At 41.4% G+C, this 25,928-nt stretch overlaps 1 protein-coding gene across 1 annotated transcript in view; it reads right to left on the bottom strand.

Annotated features, from left to right (window-relative positions):
* The window catches only part of HCN4 (hyperpolarization activated cyclic nucleotide gated potassium channel 4), a 118,730-nt gene that overhangs the window by 43,134 nt on the left and 49,668 nt on the right, over window positions 1-25,928 (bottom strand). Inside the window, 1 exon segment of the mRNA XM_031949378.1 lies at window positions 23,704-24,127. Within this exon segment, the coding sequence (XP_031805238.1) occupies window positions 23,704-24,127 (424 nt within the window).

The raw sequence follows: 25,928 nt of genomic DNA, 5'->3' as shown, positions 1-25,928 counted from the left end.
GCTCCTGTAAAGCACCGTGGGAAGGCATTTTAATGACCGGGCTGGTGACTCCCAGCACAGCAGGGTCCCGTCAGCCCCATCATCACCTCAACGAGACCCCAGGAGCGCATGGGCAGAGAAAGGGAAGGAGCAGGAATGGGGCAGCCCTCCTGCCCCTCTCCTAAGCTTCCAATTATTTTTGCTAACTCAAAGCCCAGGAGACATTAGCATTCCTCCCCCCTGCACATCCTCCTCATCCCCCGCTCTCGATGTGAGATCAAATAAACAGAGTTTAGAGAAGGAACCTTAGGGATCTCTTCTCCAATCGTCTCATTTTACTAGTAGGGAAACTGAGGCACAGAAGAATGAAATAATGAGTTCATGGTCATAGAGTTAGCTTCAGAAGAAGGATTGAACCCTGGAGTTCTAGCTACAAATTTAGTGCTCTTTCCACTCTGCCATGTTGTCTCTGTGGATTTAACTATTAACAGAGTCCCACAAGACTCTCTTCACACACACACACACACACACACACACACACACACACAAGCATAACCACAGAACCCCCCTTCCCCCCACAGTGACCGATGGCCAAGGGGAGACGGAGGAGAGGAGACTCGAGCACAAAGTGCTCGTGGAGGGGGGTCTGGTATTTTGCTCTGGGTCTCACTTATCGCCGATGTAAATAATTCATTTTGTCTATTTCTGGCCTCCCTCAATGAGAGTCAGTCATTAGAATGCAGCCATCTGTATGTCCTCTACAAGTGTTTTCAGGGCAAGCGCCAGATGCTACTGGTGAATGCCCCACAATGCCCGGCCCTGAACAGAGAGGGGAAAGGGGGTGACAGCTTTCCCAAGAGCCCTTTCGAAAGGACCCTTCCCCAGTGGGGCTCTCCAGGCCCCGGCTCACTCTGGAAGCTGGAAGTCCTGACCTGTCTCTTGGATGTCTCTCCCACAATGCCCTGTTACCTCTTCACACTTGTAAACCCATGCAAGGGGGAAGTGCCAGGTCTGGCTTGGGAAGCACTTCCCTTTGGTGATGGGCAATCTAATTTTAAAAGGAAGACAGAATCTTACTGCGTTAGGGATGGGGCAGGGAGTTTTAGAGGGACTAAATGGTCCTCCGGGAGCCTGCAACCAACAAGGAAAAGTAAACTGAGGCAGAAACTGGAAAGTAGGGCATAGTTACACTGGTCACTCACCTGAGGCTGGCTTTCTGCTCTCATGTCTCATACCTGCAACTGATGCTGAATTCAACAGCCATATTAATCCTCCTAATAGTCTTCATCTTCATTCCTCTGCTCAAGAACCTACATTGGCTCCCCTTTGCCTACTGTACTGAAGTCTTTTTTCCCCCTGAGGCAATTGGGATTAAGTGACTTGCCCAGGGTCATACAGCTAGGATGTGTTAATTGTCTGAGACCAGATTTGAACTCAGGTCCTCCTGACTTCAGGGCTGATGCTCTTGCCCTACTTTGCTGAAATCTTAAAACCCTCAGGCAACATTCAACCCCCTCATAATCTAGCGCCATCTTTCCCATGGAAACTTTTTTCTTTCAACCTGCCTTTGACTGTCCAAGCCGGTGTCTTCACTGCCTCCCCTATACATCAGACACATCCTGAGCCTCTGCCCACAGCTCTCTTTGTACCTGGAATGCCCTCCCCTCTTCTCTGCACCTATCTGATGGGTCATTCAGGGCTCAAAGCCAAGCACAGTCATGGACCCCTTTCCAGCCCATCTCAATCACTCCCTTCTCCAAACTGCTCTCACAATGGGAAACTGAGATTAAACTTGGGGCCTGGTTTCATTAGTTCATGTACAGTTGTCTGATTGTAGGGAGCTTGTCTCATTGTTCTCTTACATTTACCCCAGCCCTAAGGTGTAGTTTTGGTGTCCAGCCATTTCAATCATAACTGACTCTTTGTGCCCCTTTTGGGGATTTTCCCAGCAAAGATACTGGAGCGGTTGCCATTTCCTTCTCCAGATGATTTTTCATATAAGGAAATTGAGACAAACTGGATTAAGTGACTTGTCTAGCGTCAAACAGCTAATAAGTGACTGAGGCTAGATTTGAACTCATCTTATTCTGGCTCCAGGCCAGGTGTTGTTATCCACTGCACATATAAAAAGACTATGAAAAACAACGATTGATTGTGGAGGTATCAGAGTATCCTATATTTGAGGAGTGGAAGGGACCATAGGGACCATTAGGTCCAATTTCCTTGCTTTACAGAGGAGGAAAATGCAGTCCAGAGAGCTCAAGGGACCTTCTCAAAATTGTGCAGATAAAAGTTAGAGGGCCAGGATTGAATCCAGTTCTCTGATTCCAAATCCAGGCTTCTTTTCACCATTCCATGGTATCTCCCAATATGTCGGTTTTGTTGGAGGTGATGAAGATTATAACAAAGAGCAGAGGGTGTTCTAAATATCCATTTCATTTTCTAGATGAGGAAAGTGAGGTTTGGATAGGAAAAGAGATTGGCCTATGTACACAGAGCTGATAAGAGACTGACTCAGGATTTGAACCCAGGACTTCTGAATGGCTTTCTCTGTTGATAGAATGGTGGTGATTCAACAAATTCCATTTATAAAAAATTTAAGCATGAACATCTATGCTCAAAGTGCTTACATTCTATCTGGGGAGGGGGGAAAGCGGGGGAGGGGAGAAGGGGTAGAATAGGTAACCAGATAGTCAAATACAAGGTAAACTGAGAATGGAAAGAATCCTAATAACTAAGATCAGTGCGATAAAGCACATGAGATGAGGCCCAAAGGAAGCTGGGGACTTGAGAATGTGGAGGTTTAGGCAAGGGAGAGTGAAGAGAAACAGAGAGAGAGAGAGAGAGAGAGAGAGAGCGAGAGAGAGAGAGAGAGACAGAGACAGAGAGAGGCAGAAAGAGGAGAGAAGAGAAGAGAAGAGAAGAGAAGAGAAGAGAAGAGAAGAGAAGAGAAGGGAAGAGAAGAGAAGAGAAGAGAAGAGAAGAGAAGAGAAGAGAAGAGAAGAGAAGAGAAGAGAAGAGAAGAGAAGAGAAGAGAAGAGAAGAGGCCAGCTTGTGCAAAAACATGGTGGCAGAAATGGGATGCTAAGTTCAGGGAATAGCAAATAGGCCAGCTTAGCTGGATTCAGAGTGTGAGAAAGGGGAATAATATATATCTGGCCTAGAAAGGCAAGCTGGAGCCAGAGTTTAAATGCCAACTTAAGGAACCTGTAGTACCATCTAGAAGCAATTGGGAAGCCCAGAAGGCTCTTTCGCAAGGGAAAGAAACATTATCTTTCATGCTTGAGGGAGACTCTTTTGGCAGCTGTGTGAACTGAAGAAGGGAGATGGACAGCTAGGTGGCAGAATGGATAAAGCACAAGGCCTGGAGTCAGGAAAAGTTGAGTTCAAATCCAGCCTCATATACTTATTAGCTATTGATCCTAAGCAGGTCATTTAACCTCTCTCTCCCTCAATTTCCTCAAAAATAAAGTGGGAATAATATAGCATCCATTTCACAGAGTTATCACAAGGATCAAATAGGATGTCATTTGTAAAACATTTACCACAGCACTTGGAAAATAGTAAATGTTTATTTCCTTTTCTAATGAAGAAGCTATTGCAATAATCCAGACAGGAGGTGGCTGGTGGCCATGTAAGTAAAGAAAAAGAGATTTTGTTGTTATTTGATTGGTTTTTTTCATTTTCTTTCATTCATTGTTTTTTTTTTTCCATTTTGATCTGATTTTGTTTTTATACAACATGACAACTATGGAAACAGGTTTTAAAAATGTACATATTTAACCTATATCACATTGCTTGCTGTCTTGGGGAATGGGAAGGTAAGAGAGGAGATAAAAAAAATTTGGAACCAAGAAGTTTTACAAAAATGAATGTTGAAAACTATCTTTACATGTATTTGAAAAAATAAAATACTATACTATTGAGAAAGAGAAAGGAGGAGGAGGAGGAGGAGGAGGAGGAGGAGGAGGAGGAGGAGGAGGAGGAGGAGGAGGAGGAGAAGGAGAAGAAGAAGAAGAAGAAGAAGAAGAAGAAGAAGAAGAAGAAGAAGAAGAAGAAGAAGAAGAAGAAGAAGAAGAAGAAGAAGAAGAAGAAGAAGAAGAAGAAGAAGAAGAAGAAGAAGAAGAAAAGGAGGAGGAGGGAGGGAAGGAAGAAAAAAGAAGAGAGAGAAATGATAGTGTAAAATTGACAAAATTTGGAAACCCATTGGATACAAAGGCTGAGGAAGGGGAAGAGTCCAGGATGACTTTTGCAAATCTGGGTGAATGGAAAGTTAGAGATACCTTTGCCCTCAAGGGATACAGAGAATAATACCAAAAAACTGGCAAGCTGGACACTTTCCCCAGTCCCTGCTAATTCTGAGACCCTCCCTCCCAAGAGGCTTTGTGCAATTACAGCCAATCCAAAGAATAAAAAAGGAAAGAGTTGGTCATGAGGAGGCCAAAGGAAACTAAGGCAAAATAAGACCAACTGACTTGCCCAGGACCACTCCTCTAGTAAGTTTCTGAGACTGGATTTAAATTCAAGTCTCCCTAACTCCCAGTCTAGCACTCTATCCGCCATGCCACTTGAGGTCAATCTGATTTCTTTAGAACAAGGAGCTAAGACTAAGATTAATGAAGCCTAAGTCTAATAGCTTAGAAAGAGTTTGAGCCAATTTTACAGGAAGGGCGTGGGATAGGGGATTGAAAGCGTTTGTCAACCCAGCACAGGAGGAAGGACCAAAAATAAACTGTTGGGGAAATATTAAGGGAAAAGGCTAATATGAAAGATTTCAAGATGAAGAAAATTGCATAAAAATTCAGAGCATGAGCAGACAAACCACACAGAAGATCCTAAAGCTAGAATGATGAATACTAAATCCTCAAAGAGATCAGAAAGCTCTCTTAACAAATATTATGAAACAAAGGAAGAGCGAACCAATATATGAAAAAAACAGAATTCTGTGGGATTCCAGGGAAGCATGAAAAAACAATAAGAAATCTCAGAATGGTTCAAAATAGAAAGGAAATTCATAAGAGAAGACATTAGGAATAAATATATGTCAGAATTTACAATTCTCAAAAGAGAGATGAAAAAAAAACTCAATTAGAAATCAGGGGAAAAAAGAATTAATGGCACAGAGAGAGTTTCTCCCCAGAAGCAAAAGAGAAATGAACAAATTTGGATTATACTCAGTGGAGGAAAATCTGGAAGAGAAGAAAAGAAAACAAAAACATCATGTTCATTCAAGCCAAAACCATTGACCTTGAAGATTAGATGTATAAGGACATCTTAAGGATTTATTAAGTGTTCTACTATATGTCAGCCACTATACTAAGCACTGGGATGCAAATAGAGGCAAAAAAAAATCTGCCTTCAAAGAGCTCACGGTTTAATGTGAGAGAAAAGCAAACACATACAAACAAGTTATATATGGCATAAGGAAGAAATAGTTTTTTTTTTAATGGACTAGAATTAAGAGGGTTAAAAAAGGCTTCCTGTACAAGAAGGGATTTTTAGATGGGAGGTGGAGATGAGGAGGAAGAGCTTTCAAAGCCTGGAGGACAGCCAGGGGAAATTCCTGGAGCTGACAGATGAAGGGTCTCCTTTGTGGAAGAGGCAGGAGGACAGTGAAACTGGCTGGTAGTAAGGTGTAAGGGAGTGGGGCTGGGCTGTGAAAGACTTTGAAGGTCAAACAGAGGATTTTGTTTTGATTCTTAAGGCAATCAGAGGAGTCAGTGGGGTTTACTGAATAGAGGGATGACATGATCAGACCTGCATTTTAGGAGAATCACTAATAGCTGAATGGAAGATAGACTGGAGTAGGGGAAGATCTGAGGGAGACAGAACCCCACCCTCCATCAGACACTGTAGTGATGCAGGTGCTCTAACAGAGTGGCAGTGTCAGAGAAGAGAAAGGGGCATATTTAAGAAATATTGCAAAGGTAAAATCAGCAGGTCTTAGCAACAGATTGGATATGGAGACTGAGAAGAAGAGTCCAGGATATGGTAAAAGAGTGAATGAGGAGTCCAGGATATGGTAAGAGAGTGAATGAGGAGTCCAAGATATGGTAAGAGAGTGAGTGACAAGTCCAGGATATGGTAAGAGAGTAAATGAAGAGTCCAAGATATCATAAGAAATGTCCAGGATAACTCCCAGGATGTGAGCCTGAAGGACTAGAACACAGTCTAGGAAAAGGAAAAGGAAAATAAAAATAAGAAGAGGTTTGGTTTTGAAAAGCTTTGAATGCCAAACAAAAGAGTTTATACTTGATCTTGGATGTAATAGGAAGCCTCTACACCTCTTTAAGTCAGGAGGTGATATGGGAAGACATATGCTTTAGAAAAATTACATTGGGAGCTGAGTTGAGGCTGGACAGAAGAGTGGAGAGACCGAGGCATATAGACCAGTTGTCTGGTTTTTGAAACAGTTAACACGAGAGGTATTGGGGGTCAGAACTAAGGCAATTAAGATTGGCTGAATAAGGAGAAAAAAGGGAAGCATATATAAGGAGTTGTTGTGAAGGAGCTTGGGGAGTACATTGGATTTGTAAGGTTAATGAGAGTGAGAAGTCAAGTATGAAAATGTCCCAAGCCTGGTTCATTGATAGAATTTGGGTGCCCTAGATAATCATAGGGAAGCTTCTAAGAGAGAGAGTTTTAAGAAAGATAATGAGTTGTGCTTTAAACTCATTAAATTTGGGGTGACTATTAGACATCTAATTAGAGGCATCCAAGAAACAGTTGATTATGAGGGACTGGAACTTAGGAGAGAGACTAGGGGTGTAACTCTAGATCTGGGAATCATCTTCTATGAAGATGCTCATTGGAACTGATGAGACAACTAAAAAGATAAGACAGATTTATAGAGAAAGCTTCCAGGAAGAGCCTTGGGGGAAACACCCACAGTTAGGACAGGACATGGATGAAGAACCAGCAAAGTAAGTTGAGGAATCATCTGATAGTGGGTGAATCCTAAGAGAAGAAAATCATAAAAACGTAGAGAAGACAATTTCCAGGAGAGAAAAGGGATCAACAATGTAAATATTGCAAAGAGATTAAGAAAGATCAGGTTTGATAAAAGGTCATCAGATTTGCCAGTGAGAGGGAAAGACATGAAAGCTCTGAGGACAGCTTTCTGAAGAAATTTAGCCATTAAGGGGAAGGAGATAGGATACAGTTTGGGGAGAGTAGGATTTAATGAAGGGAGATACAGGCATGTTTGCGGGAAGTAGAAAAGAAGACAAAGGTAAAGATAGATTAAAAATAGGAAAAAGGATGGGAATGGTGTTGGGGCAATTTGCTAGAGAAGTCAGGAAAACTGGAATCAAAGGTACGGGTAGTGATACTGGCTTTGGTAAGGATAAGGGTCATTTCTTTATCAAGACTGAAGTAAACGAGAGGAAATGTCTGAAGGATATGGGATGAGAAGGAGAAAAAAAGGGACTCTCAATATTTTTCAGTATATGTCCTCAGCTGGGAGGGAATGAGCAAAGAATGCCATGAAAGGCTTAAAAAGAGATAAGAGTTGGAATAACAAATCAGTGAGGGAAGAATAGGTTTCTCTTGTAGCAGTAAGGGTCCAGCTCAGGCAGCTAGCACAGCTTTGTAGTTTGCCCGGTAAGTAGAGTTCCATGATTTCCTCCCAGCCCATTCAGCAACACAAGAATAGGAGTGAGGGAGGCAGATGGTGGGATAATCTAGGGTTGAGGTTTCGATTACATTGTAATCAAATTATGTGAAATACAAGATAATTTTAATTACATGAAATTAAAGAGCTTTTGCATAAATGAAATTAATAACATTAAGATAAGCAAAAAACAGTCCACTGAAAAGAAAATCTTTGCATCCTATATCTCTAAGCAGGGCCTGATGATCCAAAACATATAATCAATTTACAGAAATATATCAAAATCTATTTAATAGATAAGTGATTAGAGGACATGGACGGTTCTCAAAAGAAGAAAGGCACACTATTAAGAGCTACATGGAGTGTTCCAAACCACTAATTCAAAATATGTTAATCAAAACAGCTCTGAGGTTTCACCTCCCAGCCAGAAAATTGATCAAAAAATAGGAATAGTCAATATCACAGGAGCTGTAGAAAGCTGATCACCCAATGCATTGTTGATAGAGCTGTGGGTTTTTCCAATTGTTCTGGAAAGGACTTTGGAATCATGCCGTAAGGGACTAAAATGTCCATACTCTTTGACCCAGAGGATCTACTGCTAAATACATATCCCCAAAATGATAAAAGAAGATATTACTTTTTATGGTGGAAAAGATCTGGAAAACCAGCATAATCCTACAGATTAGAGAATGGCTAAATAAGTTATATATAGTATGTTGATATAATAAGAAAGTATATAGTATATTAATATAATCTTACTATACTTTAATAAATGATACAGAAGAGCACAAAAAGACTTATATAACGTGATGCAGAATAAACAAAGCCAAAATTTACAACTGATTAACAATTGTATAAATAAAAAGAATAACCTCTTGGAAATGAGCAAAAGAGAATTTAATGGCCCCAAAGAAGAGATCTGAAAAAAAACAGGCTTTACAGAGACAAAAGGTCCACAGGTATGGAATATTGTATGTATTTTCACTTTTTCGATATATTAACTAATTTTGTTGATTGTTTTTCCTCTTTTTTTCACTTTTTCTTTTTTATCCTCTAATATTATGGAAATGGCACTCTGGGGAGGGTAGCAGAAGGATACTGGGAGAAAACATGTCAATGTAAGAATAAAATATAACTATGAAAATTTATTTTAAAAAAGAAATAATGAATATGATGACTATAGAGTAGTATGGAAAGACATATGAATGGATGAGAAGTGAAACAAGCAAACCCAGGAAAACCTTACTTACAATAACTATAACAATGTAACTGAAAAGAACAGCAGCAGCAACAATTTAAATGTTTTACAATTACAATGACCAAGCTGGAACTCCCAAAAGAAAGATGAGGAAAAACTTCTCCCAACTCTTTTCAGAGATAATCATGGGTATGGAATGCTGTATATAATGGCAGACTTATGATGGTTGTTTTCAATGATTTCTTTTTTTCTTTTTCTTTCTTTTTTTGCATCACAAGGGATGTCTGGGAGGAACAGGAAACACTATAGAAAATAAAATTTTGTAAAAACAAAGATATCAGTAAAATCTTATGCTAAAAACAGTTATATATTATTATATTACTTATGTGTTTTATATATATAAAAACATATATTATAAATATATATTATAAAGGGAAAATATAAAGAATTCTTAAAAGAATTTAAAATGCCTAAGAAACCTCTAGGAAGAAATATCCCTCCAGTAAGCAGCTGGCAATAGGGAATGAAGCTGAGGAAGGTGATGAGGGCTAGAGTATTGATTTGGGAGTCATCTGCTGAGGGATGATATTTAAACCCATTGGAGCTGATGAGATCATTGAAAGAGTTTATACAGGGAAGAAAGAAGGGCTGGGACATGGCTATTAGAGACTTCCACACTTAAAGGCTGAGACATTGATTATAATGCATCATAGTTAGCTGAGGACTTCTCAGACAGGTATAAAAGAAAGCAGTGTTATAGAAATCAAGTGCCTTTTAATATCCAAGAGGAAGGTGTGATCAATAGTGCCAAAAGCCGCAGAGAAATCAAGGAGGATCAAGGCTGAGAAAAGTCCACGGGATTTAGCAGCTAAGTGGCTGGTAACCTTGGAGAGAGGGGTTTTAGTGAAGTGGCCATATACCAGATAGCAAGGGGTTGAGAAGGGAGTGGGAGGTGAGAAGATAGAGTCGATAAGTGTAGATGACTCTCCTAGGAGTTTTGAGGAGTTCATGAAAAGAAGTAAAACGTGAAAGCTTGAGGGGATAGCAGGAGCAAATGAAGGATCCTTGGCCATGTTTGTAGGTGTCAAGGAAGGAGCCAGTGAATAAGAAACTGAAGGTGACAAAAACAATGGAGGAGACAAAAATCCAGATGTGGTGAAAGTGACAGGATCAATAATTTAAGTATTGTGCTAAATGGGGCAGCTAGGTGGTACAGTGGGTAGCACACTGGACTTAGAATCAAGAAGGTTCATCTTCATGAGTTGAAGTCCAGCCTTCAATGCTTACTAGCTGTGTATTCCTGAGAAATTCACTTAATCCTGCTTGCCTCAGTTTCCTCATCTGTAAAATGAGCTGGAGAAGAAAATGACAAACCGCTCTAGTATCTTTACCAAGAAAATCCAAAATGGGATCAAAAAGAGTCATACTTGTCTGAAAAAATGACTGAACAATCATGACAACATTGTGCTAGATGCCAGGGATACAAATAAAGATAAATATACAGTCCCTGTCCTTAAAAAAGCTCACCTTCTATTGGGGTAGACAATACAGAAAAAAGTAAATTATCAAAGTGATGAAAGTATTGACAGTTATTGATTATGATGATATTGTCACTGATAAAGGTAAGGGTGATGAGGGTGAGCCTGAATGTGATGGGAAGGCAGATTTCTGCTCATCAGAGACAATTCTGGGTTATCAAGGTGGTGTTTCCAGGAAAGACAAAGACAGGGATGATGTGAGCTTACAAAGAATACATCTCTGGTGAGGCTGACCAGAAGATGCTCATAGCAATTTCCCAACAGGATGCCAGGGATCGTTGCTGAGCACATAGCTCCTTGTTACCGGGAGAAGATGCAAACCCTCAGGCAACCCCCACTGTGGATCCAGGCACCAGGACGTTTGGGTATCAGCTGTACTTGGCAAATATTTGCCCTGCTCTTTGTACTTTATTAAAACCTCCTTTTTATGGCGGTGGTTAAGATAGGAGACATCTCTCTGATTGGCTAGAAACAAAGTTTCTAGCACAGCAAAACTACTTCTAGGGGAGGACCCAGGCCCCCTTACTGCCCTAACTGTCCTCCTATTGGTCACATAGACCTCTGTCCATGTCTAACCCTTCTTGTATTTCAGTGTCTAACCACAGAAACTAGGGTAATTTTCAAAAAGGCATATTCAGGCTGATGTCCAGAAAACTTCTAAAGAGATAAGACTCATCCCAAAGAGCTTAGAAATGACTTCCTTTAGGAAGCAGGATGTTCCATTTCATTGGAAGTCTTTAAGCAAAGGCTACGCTTGGGAAGTGTGGTGTGGAGGGAACTCGTGCCCATTCCCTTCAAGTTCAGATTTCCTTTTGAAGATCATTATCTAGTTATACCCCATTTCCTTCCCCTCTGCAAACTTCAGACAGATGGCTGGAGTTCCTGATGCCTGAACTGGTCCTAAGCCAACTCTCTAGAGAAAACAATTTTTCCCCCCCAAGTCCTAGTTTCATTTAGTTGGCAAATTTAACTTTTTATAGAATGAGTTTCACAAAATCCCAGTGAGATAAGATGAATACCATTAGCTCCTTTTTACAGATAAGGAAACCAAAGTACCAAGAAATTAAGAGCCTTGCCCACGCTTGGGCAAAAGGACCAAATCTAGAGCTTTCTACTATAATCTACTGCTAAGACACAAAGAATATTAAACCAAGCACTTTCAAGACATGAGTGGGGATGAGTGGCAAACTCATATCATAGGGAACAGCTTGGAGACTCTATGTCCCATCCATGTCCCAGGATCTACTCTCTGAGCCTGGTAGAAATGCTGGCTCCTGAGCTGGAGTTGAAAAGGATGAAAGTCTGGGCTATAGCAACAGCACAGTAAACAGGGTAGTGAGGAATTGGGAACCTTAGTGTATCTGCTAAAGCAACTAGTTGATTTAGCTTGGAAAGAGAAAACAAGGCTGCCTTCCAAGACTTGTTATATGGAAAAAAGATCAGATTCATTCAGGATGATTCCAAAGGACAGAACGCAGATCACTGTTTGAAAGTTAAAGGGATGCCACTTTCAGTTTGACAAAAGGACAAATTTCCTAAAAATAAGAGCCATCCAAAAATCGCCTCAATAAGTACAAAATTCCCCATCACTGAAGGTCTTCAAGCAGAAGCTGGACAACAACCTGATGACGATATTATAGAAACAATATTATATAAACAATATTAAATAATTGTTAATTATATATATTATATAATAATATTATTAATTATTATATAATATTATATAAACTCCTATTCAGATATAGGGAGAACTAGATAACCTTTGAACTCTTAAAAGTTTTGATCTATTTTTTCCTCTGCCCATGATTAGCTCTGTCTTCTAAAGATATCCAGTGGTAGAATGACATTGTGGAAAAAGAGCTAGTCTCTGACACATACTGTCTATATGAACCTGTGCAAGATACCTAAACCTCTCAGTGCCCTCCAGTCATCCCTTGAACACTGAATTGTGGAAAAGATGCCAACCTGAACTGATAGAAGAAATCCCTCACTGAGAGCTCCCCACCCCCCAAAAATCACAAGTTTGATATTTTTAAAAAGCCCTAGTGTATAATTAACAGTAGAATGTAATATACATTTGTTGAATTTGATCATACAATGTGTCACCGAGTCCTGAACCCAATGGGCTGGAAATTTCAGTTCCTAATCCCCAAAGACTTATTTGGAATCATGGATCTTGGTTTGCTGCTGTTGGGACTAAATGTGGGAGTGAGGGCAAAGTGACTATTTCAGTTTTGTCATCCCCAGGACCTGTAAGTAGTAGCCATGTAATAAAGGTTTCTTGATTGATCCATTGGATTTTCCGGTCAGGGGTCAACTGACTTTTTCTGATAGAGGGAACCCACCCAGAGACCGATGGACAAATTCATTCCTAAGGGAGGGAATTAATTCAAATTGTCCTTCCCATCGTGCATGAGATCTCTTCACTTACTGAGCTGAGATGGGCCACTACTGATTGATAAAAATCACAAGACATTAGAGATGCAATGGGAAGTGACCTGGAGATCAGGTAGCCCCATCTTCTCGATTAATCAAGGAGTGAACTGAAGGAGTGAGGGGAAGGACTGGCCCAAGCCGTGGTGTCAGTGGCAGAGTCTGGACTAGCCCCAGGTCTCCTGATTCCCTGTGTAAGGACGTCTTCCACTACACCACAAGGAAGAAGGAGAGAATGGCTAGGGTGACTGAGGCTGCTGGGGAAGGGTGGCAGGAACTTCCAAAGGGGACAATTGGCAGTTTCCATTAATAGCCTCTAACGAGCTCACACCCTTGGAGGGAGGAAAGGGAGCTTTGCTGGGGATAGGCAGTGAAGGAAAGAAGCTGACCTAGATCACTCCAGAACAAAGAGAGAGAAGCAAGTGCGATCCCAGACTCCATCCTCCTCCCACGCCCACCTCAGGCGACCACAGAGCATCCTGAGTGTAGAGAGCTCACCAATACAGAGGGAGCACAAGAAGCAGGGAGGAGAGGGGAGACGAGCCCAGCATGTGAGGAAGACAGGGGAAGGGAGGGAGACAAGCCCAGAAATATTCCATGATTCTCCCTGCTCCAAGAGAACTTGAGTTCTAGAGGAGCTCAGGTGCCTTGGAATTCCCCAAAAGCCCAGAAAGGTCTGAGGCTGGAGGTCCCCATGGAATGCCCAGTGCCAGGAGGGGAGCTTGAAGCACAGCAGGAAGGGCCTCTGCCTCCAAATCTCTACCCCTGATGACAACGATAAGACCCCAAAATTTGCCATCAAAAATAATTTCTTTGGACCCCCTGCCTCCAAATGGCAAGACCCCATTTTGAGGTAAGACCCCAAATTTCACTATTAGGAATTAATTTCTTTTGTTCTTGAAGAAATTTTAGTCTCCAAGAGTCAAATACCTCCAGGACAAGTCTTACCTGTTATTCTTAGCCATTAACACCAGGGAAGGCAGAGCTGACCTTGCTGGTACCATTACAATGGCCGCTGGTGGGTCTGAAGGTCACTGAGCCCATCACTCACCAAAGTCACACTTCGGGCACAAGCTCCCCCAGGCTATCTGCCTCCTTCAGAAGTCAGAGAAGCTCCTGGTCACCCCCAGCATCAAATGCAAACCCTGTTCCACCTTCAGAACCCTCCAGAGCCTAAGGTCCCCTATCTCTCCCACCTTCTTATACCTTAACACACACAGTATACTCAGGAGCAGACACACACACACACACACACACACACACACACACACACACACACACACACTTGTATGTTCCCTCATCCAGTAACAGGCTTCCTTGCTTTCCTGCTTTCTCCCTCTCCAGTCAGGGCCCTTTCTCAGGCCGTTCCCTCTTGCCCCAGACACTATCCCTTCTCACCTTCCTCTCCTGGCTTCCCCAGCTTCCCCTGAGTTCTGGCCCAAACCCGTCTTGTTCTGAAGCCTTTCCTGGCTCCTCTGAGCTCTGGCATTTTCCTTCATGTAATGGTTTCCTATTTTGAGCCCACCTGAGTACCGCACACAGCTTCTTGTTCAGATCTGTTTGCTTCTTGTCTCCCACGTGAGACAGAGAGCTCTGTGAGAATGAAGATGGTCTTTTGTCTCTCTTTGTACCCCCAGTGTCTGGTACACAGGAGGTGCTTAATCAGTATTTATTGACTGACTATATAATTTCTGCAAAAGAGCAAGGCCTTGTGGGAATTGTAGACAGTTCTCTGGGGTTATAGATTGCAGAAAAGTTGTGAAATTATAGCTGGGGAGAGAGTTTTCTCACCTGGAGTTCCCTCCACCCATGAAACCATAGGTCTTGACTCTTCCTACAGCCCCACAAACAGGCTGCCATTTCTGTAGGGCTTGGAGTGCTTTTACATACATCATCATAGAATTTTGAGACAGAATAGTGTAGTACAGAAAAATCTGCCTTTAACCTCAGAAGAACTGCGTTCAAATCCTATCCCTGACACATGCTGCCCGGGTGACCCCTTCAATACCACAGACAACTTTCAAAGACTAAGTTTGTACAACAGGTGCTGATCTTCGATGAGGGAGTTTCCTCCCTCACAAATAAGCAAAATCAGAGCTAAAAAAAAGTTGTAGGATGCTAGAAGCCTGAGAGATTTATATAGTGTAGGAGACAGCCATGGAGGAAAAAGGACTCAATTAAGATCACACAGACGGTCAATAGCCAGAGGCAGGCTGCAGAGGAGGGTGCCTGGGAACCCAGGAGTTCCAGGAGCCCCAGACAAAGAGGGCTGAGCTTCCCCTTCCAGGGGGAGTTAGGGCAGATGAGATGCCCAGGGTAACAGGAAGAGAGGCAGGGGAAGCCCTCTCTCCCTCCCCGAGGGCCGGGCAGCAGTTCCGTGAGACACCAGCACTAATCATAGAAGCATCAGCAGTGATTGGCCATCGCCCAGCAGAGCGCGAGGTGACAAGGAACTCTGTGAAGAGCAATCCAGGCTCGGGCAATGTAATTTCCGCCGAGGATAGAGTGGCTGGGCTCTGAGGAGATAAGGGAGAAGCAATAGATGTAATCGGCCTGGACTGCAGTGAGCCGGCAATTCCTGGCCACGTGATAGCCTCCAAAGCAGGCGGCAACTCCAAGGAAAGCTCAGCCCCAGCGTGGAAGTGGGGGACACAACCGGCCCGGCTGGAAGGGCTCTGAGAGATGAGAGGAGGGGATCCCCCTCAGTGTCACAGACTCACCAAATGTCCATACTGGAAGGGACAAGCAGCAATGTGGTACGGTGGTTAGAGTAAGCTCTGTCCTTTCAGTCACCTTAAACCTAGCCTCTGTCAGTCACTGACCATATGACCAAAGGCAGGTTGCTTAATGGCTTGTGCCTCAGTTTCCTCATCTGTAAAATGGGGATAGCAACAATTGTATAATCCTTGCATCTACAGGATTGTATGAGGAACAAGTTAAATGTTTACAAACCCCTTTGCGATATGAACATTGAGTATTATTGTCATTATTTGGGTCCATCCCCAAGAGTTAAGACACAAGGATTCTGGAATTCTTGTTGGACTGATTTCTGGGGAAATAATTGTAGCCCAGCTGCTTAGGAAGGGAAAACATTTGGGCAGAAGGCTTAAAGAGAGAGAGAGGTACGAATGAAACGGCCTCTACCTCAAAATAATGACGGGCAAAGCCTTTAGCTTAGACTATGTTCAAATCCTGGTTCGTGTCCCTTTTTACCTGATCTAACAACTGTGTCTCCTGTTCCTCCAGCATGAAATGAAGGGGCTTTAATTAGTGGGTCTCTAACATTTATTCCATATCTAACATACCTTAATTGCTGATTCCTTTTTGGTTGGGTTCTGACAGTGGGGGCTGAGGAGATGCTGATATCTTAAATAGGAGAGGAAGGAAGAAAATGGGGATATTTAGAAAGAACTTCAGCCTCTTGGGGAATTGCAACAGGAACCACATTCATCTTTGGAGCAAATGAGTGTGGAAATGGTTTTGCCAATTCTGTGCAGTCCCAGTAGACTTGAGTAGCTTCCGTAACACCCAACGGCTTATCAAGAATATAGAACCAAGCCCTTCACCACCCAGACTGCCTGGCTGTGGGAGCTCCCCACTCAGTCATTATGTCTCCTATCTCTGTCCTCAGCCCAATAATAATACATGCTCTGGGATTTCTGCCCAGGAAAGAATGGGAGCCTAGTCCTAGTCCTTTCATGGAAATGGTATGGAGAAGAGAGTTCTGTTTTTGGAGTCAATCCTCTCCTGCTTCCTTATCAACCAACCAATCAAACAAGAACATTTATGAAATGCTTACTATGTGCCAGACATTGCGCTAAATGATGAGGATATGAACTAAAAACAAAATCAGACACTGTCCTGCAAGAAACGTCCTAACTAATTAGGGATACAACACATAAATCAGAACATTCAAGATAAATACAGGGTAGAGGGCAGGAAATATCAAAGAGATGGTGATAGTAACTGGGGGAACCAGAAAAGATTTCCTGGAGTAAGGAGCTGAGTCTTGAAGGAAGCCAGGATTCTAAGAGTTGGAGTTTGGAAAGAAGAGGATCTCAAATCTGGAGGATAGCAATTGGAAAGGCATGGTGATCAGAAATGGAGTGAGAAATAGGCAGTTAGTCAATGTGATGGACCACAAATGTGTGGCAGGGAATAGATCTAGAAATCATTTATCACTTGAAGAGAAATGATCTTTAACTAATGGGAGCTAATGAGATGACCAAGTGAGAGGACAGACAGAAAAGAGAAAAAGGCCCAGAAGACAGTCTTCAGGGAAATTACGGGGCATGGAATCCAGCAAAAGAGATTTGAGAACAGTTATAAAGAGAAGCAGAAAACAAAGATGAGTAGAGTTCATTAAAAAAAAAGCAGAGAGAAGAAAATATCCGGAGGAAAAAGTGGTCAACAGAGTTAGATGCTGCAAAGAGATCTGGAGAATAGCTCTAAGGGTTGTTAATCTGCACAATGGGCTTTCTTCAGATCCACTTGACCTTTCTTCTATGAAGGATTACACTTATTTTTGACTTACTAAGGATCTCATTTAAGAGACATTACAGTGTTCCAGGGTTTGATAAAATCAGCCAACAATGGTAGTCTATCAATCAACACACAAGGGTTTCTGGAAGACCTCATTATTAAGAGGGAATCCCTCTCCTATTTGGATTCTGGACAAACCATCTTCTGTGACTGGAGCAAACATAATAGGAAGATGTCCGCTGTTTTATGTCTTGCTTGACATTTATAATCAGAAGGTGGCCAAATAACATTATCTATGCTTTTACATTTTACAAGGAATCTGGTATGATTTTGACACGCATGAGAACTATCCTTTTGGACAAGAGTCTTGAAGAGACCTGTTTTTCCTACCAAATCAAATACTTTTTAATAGTCAGCAAACAATGAATACAGCTTAATCCCGCACCCTCTATACTTTTCAGTCTTTTATGTTCTATCATTTGTGAAAAGCTACAAAGGAGCTTTCATCTACCTTCATTAAAGATACTTTCAATGCATGTGCAGATTTTTTCTCAAAAATTGATTGAAAAGGAGAAATTTGGGACAGTAGTTATTATCACCTATTTAGGGGAATAATGAGGTCCAAGATAAGGCTACCTCATAAACCTTTAGTATCCTCTCTCCTGCTTCTCCTTCCTGTAAAAGCAAAATTAGCAGTCTAAAAGTGGTTATAGTTATTGATGAAGAAAAAGAGTTATACAAATCCATAGAGAGCTTTTCCATTTTCTATCTCTTGGCTCTTCTTCCAATTTAAAGGCCCTTAGGAAGATTTTGATTAGATAGATCTCTCAGCAAGTTTTCTGCAAACTTGAATGCTAATATAATTTATTAAGGGCTTCTTTGTTCAGTCATTTCAGTAACGTTTGACTCTTTCTGACCTCTTTTAGGGTTTTCTTGGCAAAGGCAGTGGAATGGTTTGCCATTTTCTTTTTTAGCTCGTTTTGCATGAGGCAAACTATGTTAAGTGACTTGCTCAGAGTCATATAACTAATACATTATTTGAGGCCAAATTTGAACTCTAATATTTCTAACTCCAGGCCTGGCACTCTCTCTGCTGGACTGCCTACCTGTCCATCATTAAGTGTTTACTATGGGCCAGGCACTGGGCTCAGTACTGGGAATATCAACACAAGCAAACAAAATAGTCCCTTCCCTTAAGAAGTCTATATTTTAAGAGGAAAAGACAACATATAAAAGGGAATTCAGAAGGTTGAGCAACAAGAGGTATCTAGCAATATAGTTGGAAGTTTCCTAGGAAAAAGGCTTATTTCTATGCAAAATAAGGTGAAAGTTCACCTCTCAGAGCCAGGGTCCCAGGGCTGGGTCAAGTTTCCTATGAAAGGTAGATGAGGAAGATGAAGATGAGTTTTGTGGACACGTTTAGGAGCTAGTTGGGAAATGCTTTTCACTGTCTAATAAAGCAATAATCTCCCACCATCACTGTCCATGAAATTATATAAATCAATTTATATTTTAATCTAATCTATTCTAGCTCTTGGCTGCCATTTATTAAGGACTTCCTTCATGAATTGGCTCAGATGGTTTCCAGGACTTTTGGCTCTCCTCATTGTGTTGATTTATACGAGATAAATATTGTTAGGAAATGTCTATTAGTATTTATTCTTTTATCCATTTCCCAACATCTTAATGGCCAAATCATAGTTGCCCTAATTTGACATTATGGCCTCTCATTTTTATTTTTTCTTTTAGTATTGATTTATCTTTGCTTTAACAAGGTGATAGTCTAAGAGATCACAGATAAGTGTTTTGAAAATCAATCAGTAATCAGTCATTTTTGTCTGTAGAAATAGAATTGATTTCTTTTTGTTGTGATTTTTCTGGTGTTTTCAAAATCCAGTGCAACATGACTCTTCTTAAAAAAAATTCATCATACAAGTCTTTCATATAATCTAATAGTCTTTGGGCTATTGGCCTCTTTTGTTTCTTATTGCCAAACCATATTTTTCAACTTTTTTTAATGTTATCTTTCCTTATAGCCACTTTTTCAAGTCACTGAGTATTAAAATATACAATGATTTAATTTGGAGGGTTCTATTAAGTCCTTTATAGAACTTCTCCACTTCCTCATCCTCTGTAATAGATGTTGCATATCAGCTGTAGTTCTTTTCTTTTTTTTTTATTAAAGCTTTTTTATTCACAACTGCAGTTATTTTCATGGTCTGCTTTTTGGGGTTTTTTTTTTTTTGCAAATGCTTACCATGAGCCCTGCAAATACAAGATGACCAAAGATCCCAGGAAATCATACTTCTTTTTTGCCTTTAAATAAATCCAATTTATCCAACTTTTTCATTTGTCTTTCCAAGGAGAATCTGGGAGCCATCCTTCAATTTAGCAGTGACTTCTTATTTTGTTGTATTTTGTTTATAGTGTGAACATCAACACATATGGGATTTAGGTCTTCTGCTGGTCTGTGACCTCACTGACCACCATGTAAAGATCTCATATTTAGAAGATCTAAAGCTAAGTTCATGTTTATAGATGGTCTAAAAATCATGAAATTCTTAATAAGTTTCTCCCCTTTGATGCCTATCTGTCATTATCATTGCAGGAAAAAATGGGGTGTCATGGGGACTAAGGTTAAGAAGAACTTCCTAGACATTAGGAGACGAGTCTCTAATCTGAGGTCCATGAATTTTAAAAAATTGATAACTATATTTCAACTTTACTGGCCTTTTTTATTTGACTATGCATTTTGTACATTTAAAACATTATTCTGAGAAAGGGGACAAAGAATTCACCAGACTTTTTCAAAGGACAAATGAAACAAAAAAAGATGAAAAACTTCTGAATTAGAACTACTCAGAAGTGGAAAGGGCTGCCTCAGGAAGTAGTGAGCTTCCCTTCACTAGAAGTCTTTGAGCAAAGCTGGGTGACCTGTTGTCAGGTACATTAAAGAAGTGCAGGTTACAATGTTTTGTTCTTAAGGTCCTTCCATCTCTGAGATGCTGTGAAATGACATTCTAAATTTTCCTTTGTTTCATGTGCTGCTACGAAACAGGCTCCATCACCGAGTTACTAGCCCATGGGTGATGCACAACTCTACAGTTATCCAGGCTTGGGACAGCAGATGGACTGTCACTGGCCTATGCTTGAAACTTTTCCAATATGGCAGACCTGCCAGAACTGTCCACTTGCCTGGCTTGGAGTTAGAAATACAAGGTCAACTTCATGATAGTCTTTAGAGGCAGTACAATAGAACTCTATGGCACAGGAATATACACGCGATCAAATACTATGTTTATAAACATGCACATGTATCTGTGTTAGTACATGTGTATATTATACATATTGGCTTTTTCTTCTTTATCAAGGCTCAGTTGACCCAACAGTTGCTTTCACAATGGAGCGCTCATCTCCTAAACATCCTTCAAAACTCCTTTCTTCTTTTCCCCATCTGACTGAACATTGAAACCCAAGCCCCATCCCCATCTGTGTGAGAGGGAACCCTTGCTCAACTCCAACCCTCAGGCCCTCGTGTACTCCCTTTCAGGTGGTAATAGGCTAATTTCTTCTAGCCAAGTCCTCTCCATCTTGCTGAGCAGCACAGCAACTAATGCCACTTGGCTGAGCATGAAATAACCAACCTCAATCCTTCCAGTAATACGGAGGATCACTGAGCCCTGCCATCTGGGCTGTCATTGTCCTGCAGGCCCCCAGGTGGTGCCCAACCTTTCAATGTACTCTAAAAATGCACTCTTGGATCTCATCATCTTCCTTAAAGCTGCACCCTTTGGAAACTGGATTCTTCCATTTTCCCTGAAGTGAAAGTCTCCTACATGTAGAATATGAAGTCCTTAAAAGCAGGAAATGCCTTACTTTTCTATCAGTTTCTCCAGTGTTTAGCACAATACTTGGCACAGAGTAAGTGCTTAATATACTGCTCTTTCATTCATTCATTTATTCATTTGTCCGTTAATCCTTCATCTCGCAAAGACAAAGATTTTCTTTTCTACATCAATAACCAGTCTCATCCCAGAGGAGCTTAGAACTTCTCTTCCTGAGGGTCAATCCTCACAGGTAACACCACACATGTTCCCTCTACCCATCCTCAACTATTCCCACATATGAAACAAAAGACATCGCTTTGAGTTCCAACTCTGCTATTAATTCACTCTGTAACTACAGGACAAAACACTAAGATGCCTCTGGAAATGAAAGGAGGAATAGAAGATGGAAATTGTAGCAGATGAGAAGGGGAGGAAGGGTGGGCACTGATAGAGGGAGACAGGGAGCTTCATCAGAAGGACTTACTAGTTCTTAGTGACAGCTGATTTATTCAGGGCGACATAATTCAGGATCTCTGAATGAGAGCACTGTACTGCATTCCCTCTGACCTTTTCTCATGATCATACAAGTAAGATTAATCAGGAAAGTGAAGGACGGGTGGGAGGTGTAGATAAATAAGAAGACAAAATGATATAGTGGAAAGTCTGCTAACTTTGGAATCGTAAGGCCTGGGTTTCAAGTTTATCACTTAGTGACTGTATGAATTTGAGCAAATCATTTAATGTCTCTAGACTTCAATGTCTCTAGACCCTTATGATCCTTTCCAGCTTGCACATTCTGTGACCACGTCCCGCACATGATAGTGGTGCACTTGGAAGCTGAGTCCTTCAACACTTGACCTTGGAGGGCTTGGGCCTCTATGAGGTGTCGCCTCCATGAGTGACAATATCAACTGTTCATTTATCTGTTTGGGAACCCAAAGGAGCTGAGTGTGTGTGTGGGAGGAGGATAGATAGATAGATGGAGACAGTGAGATAGAAAAAGACAGAGAGAGAGATAGAAACAGAAAAGTGGGGGGATAAGCTAGAAAGATGAGGGAAGAATTAGGAAGGAAAAAAGAACTGGAAATATAAGATAAGGAATAGAATGGGAGAGAGAGTCCAGAGGATAATGGTAAGGACAAGAGTAAGCAATATGGGGTAATAATGATAAGGAGATATTTATATAAGAGACCCCAGGGAGTACCATTATTCCCTTTATGTGACTTGTGGACCCTGTGAAAATGCAAGAATATGCTTCACCATCTCATTCTCACAGAGGTAGATAACAACTACTTCTTTACAGCAGAAAATAAGCCATTATGATCAGCAAGGGCTCAAAGGTGAAGGAAATATGTCTCCAACCTTTGCTTCCTCTCTTTCTGGTTTACTAATTTAGCCAGAGGCATGGGCAGCTTGTATCATCCTCTGCCACTCTTCATTATCTTGGGCATTTTCCTGATTTTAACAGGAAAGAGAGAACTCCTGGTACCAGACCCTAAGGGTCTACTGATTAATTGTCCAAGGACAATCAAGCAAAGGAATGAATAAAGACATCTATATGCTTTTTTACTTAGCCATTTCTTTTTGAAGGGCCAGCTAAGTGACATAGTGGATATAGTGCTAGACCTGGCGCCAGAAAGGTCTGAGTTCAAATCCTACCTCAGACATTTGACCTTGGATAAACCAATTAACTTCTCTCGATATCACTTTTCTTATCAATAAAAAGGAATTACTGGCTTTTCTTCTCAAGATTGTTGCAAGGATCAAATGAAATAATAAATGTAAAATGCTTTGTAAGCCATAAAGTGTTATATAAATAATATAGATTATTAGTATTTTCTTAGTAGACATGGCACAAGGAAGGGATCATTGGTTTGGGAGGCAGAGCATCTGGGTTCAGATATCACCCATGTCTCTACCTGGGTAACTCTGGTGCTATTTATCATCACGGTGTCACTTGATATCACAGAATCACAGATTCCTCATTTAGTGTCTATCCCAGAGCCTGGCACAGAATAGGTGTTTAATAAATGTTTTTTGATTGATTGATTGGTTTGTAAAATGAGGGGATTGGATTAGATAGCCATTAAGGTCCCTTCCAGTTCTAAATCTATGAAACTCTGATCCTATGATTATCAGAAGACCTTGGTGACATGTGTGACATTGGACAAATAAACCAACCTCAGTTTCTTCATTATTAAAAAAGAGAAAACAATCTGTTATGAAGATTAAATGGAATAATCTATGTGAAAAGAGGCAATGTGGTCATAATGAATAGGGAGATGGCCTCCCTGGATGCCAGATCACATGGAAAACATACACTGTATTTTTATTTCCACTTGTGGGATAATGATCTCCCTTCATCTTTCCTATCTCCTGTGCTGATGGGTGTCGGAGCTGTCCAAAGGAAGGTGCTGAAGGTCCTTACCCTTAGACACTCCTTCAGACTGAAATCTAGTGACTTGCTCATGATTAAACAGGTATCTATGTACTCTGATTTCAAAGCCAATGAAGGAAGGAGAAAAAAAAAATCAGCACGTCATATTCTGATAGTTTACATTCCTTATATTTCCTTTCCTTATAACCCAGCTCATTCTGTTGGCCGAGGACAGCCACATGGTGCCCCTGACTCACCTCCTCCCACTGGTGGATGTAGCGGATGAGGCGAGAAAGGCGCAAGAGGCGAAGGAGACTCAGGATCTTGGTGAATCGGACAATGCGCAGAGCCCGCGCCGTCTTATAGAACTCAGAGTCTATGCGTGTCTCCACAATAAGGAAGATGTAGTCCACAGGGATGGAGGAGATGAAGTCCACCACAAACCAACTCTTCAGGTATTTCATTTTGATCCTTTGAGGGTCCAGTATTATCTCCGTATTATCCTCCACAACAATGCCTGTCCGGAAGTTGAGGACAAGGTCAATGAGGAAGAAAGTGTCTGAGACCACATTGAAGACAATCCAAGGTGTCGTATTCTCATCCTTGAAGAAGGTGATACCCACAGGGATGATAATCAGGTTCCCCACCATCAGAAGCAGCATGGTCAGGTCCCAGTAAAACCTGTGCAGAGAGTGGGAGACAGGTCACTTAGGGAGCAACCCCAAGACAGAGCTGTTCAGACAACGAGAGAGAGAGAGAGAGAGAGAGAGAGAGAGAGAGAGAGACAACAAGGCAATGCACTTAAAAAAAAAAGGATAGAAATAGACAGGTAGAGAAAAATACCAAGAGAATTATGAGTGAAACGTAAAGAAATATAGAAATAGAGACATCAACAAGGCAGATGAGGGGAGAGGAAAATCACAGAAACCTTCACATTGACTGTGGAGATCCTACTCTTCCATTTCCTCAAATCTTAAATCTTACCCTTTCAGGAGGCCTTTCAATTCAATTCGGTTAGATTCAATTCAATTCAATTAGATTAGATCCAAAAAAATTTAATAAGTACCTGCTCTCAGAAGAGTTCTGTGCTAGGCTGATTGTGATTCCAAGTTTAGATAAGACAGGTACCTAATTAAGTACAAGTGAGAAGCAGTTTTCTCCCTCAATCCCAAGCTGACAGGACCCCTTACTGGCTATGTCTGTCTCTCCACAGAGAGAAAATCAGTGTGAAAATAAACAAACAGGGACATCTGGGAGAGAGAGCAGGCAATGTGGAAAAATCATCTCACTCCAAGAATGGCTTTTAGAACAGGAAACCCCCAGGAGACTCCATGACTTCCTCACCAAATTTGGTGAACAATTTGTAAGGTGTCCAATATAGAACTTATTGATATGTGAATGAATGAATTCCACTCACATCAACCAGTCTTTGTTAACTAGGGACTGTGTGCCCAGTTCTGTGTTAGCGTTGTATAAGTAGACAAGAGAAGAAGAGGCTCTTGCCCTCCAGAAGGAAGTTACAGACACAAAAATTATAAAACTACATTAAATAAAAGAGTAGCCTTCTTTAATAGATAGAAAGTTGGCTTCAGAGCTGGAAAAGTCAACTTCTGATGCATTCAAGACCCACCTGATTCAAGGTCAGCTGTGATACCTGCTGGTTGTATGTTCCTGGGAAAACCACTTAAACTCTCAGTTTTCTAGGCAACTCTCTCAAGATTAGAAGCTGCAGGGAAGGTAGTAACTTTTATTGATAGGGGTTGTTCCTTATACCAAAGAAATCTGAAGTCCAGTCCCATCCTTATTAAACAGAAGCTATTAGAATGAGGGTTTTGGGGTCTGAGAGCTGCAGCACTTGAAGGGGATAATGCTCAGTGCAGCTGGGAGAGCAGGATGAGGAAAGGCAGCACTTGAGTTGGTCCCTTGCAGGATATAGATATGGAGAAGCAGAAGGGACAGGTTAAATAAAAGACACAAAAGCCCTTGGAGATGAGAATAAACATGTCTTGTGTTGGTTGCCAGGAGAAGACAAATTGGCTTGGGATACAGGATGGGTACAAGTTAGGTTCAGGGGAAGGAGGGGGTAACTGAAAAGGATAATCATGACACTAAGAAAGAAGAAAGGGTTAGTTCACTTAAGGGAAAGTGGGCAAAGGTTCCAGAGACCCTTCTCCTCCAGGGCGTGCTGTTCCCAGGGTGGATGTTTATGACACTAATTATCATACGAACAAGTGACAGCTCAGGCTGGTTATTCCCCTCAGTGCCCTTTGCTTCTACTTCAGCACTAAGTGTCTAACCCAAACAGCCTCCATGAACTTGGATGACATTGCAACTACACTGCCCCTGGGGCCATCTTTCACATGCAGAAGGCTGCCCAGCTGCCCAACGAGGCAGCCACTTCCCTGAAAGATTTCTGGGTACCCCAGCCCCACAACTAACAGGGAAATCAGGCCAAATGGCAGGGTATTCAAAGATGCAAGAC

Source organism: Sarcophilus harrisii, chromosome 2 (assembly GCF_902635505.1).
Source record: "Sarcophilus harrisii chromosome 2, mSarHar1.11, whole genome shotgun sequence".
In the NCBI taxonomy this organism is placed as follows: Eukaryota; Metazoa; Chordata; class Mammalia; order Dasyuromorphia; family Dasyuridae; genus Sarcophilus; species Sarcophilus harrisii.
Note: the sequence above shows the minus strand (reverse complement) of the source record. Positions and strands in the feature narration are given on the sequence as shown.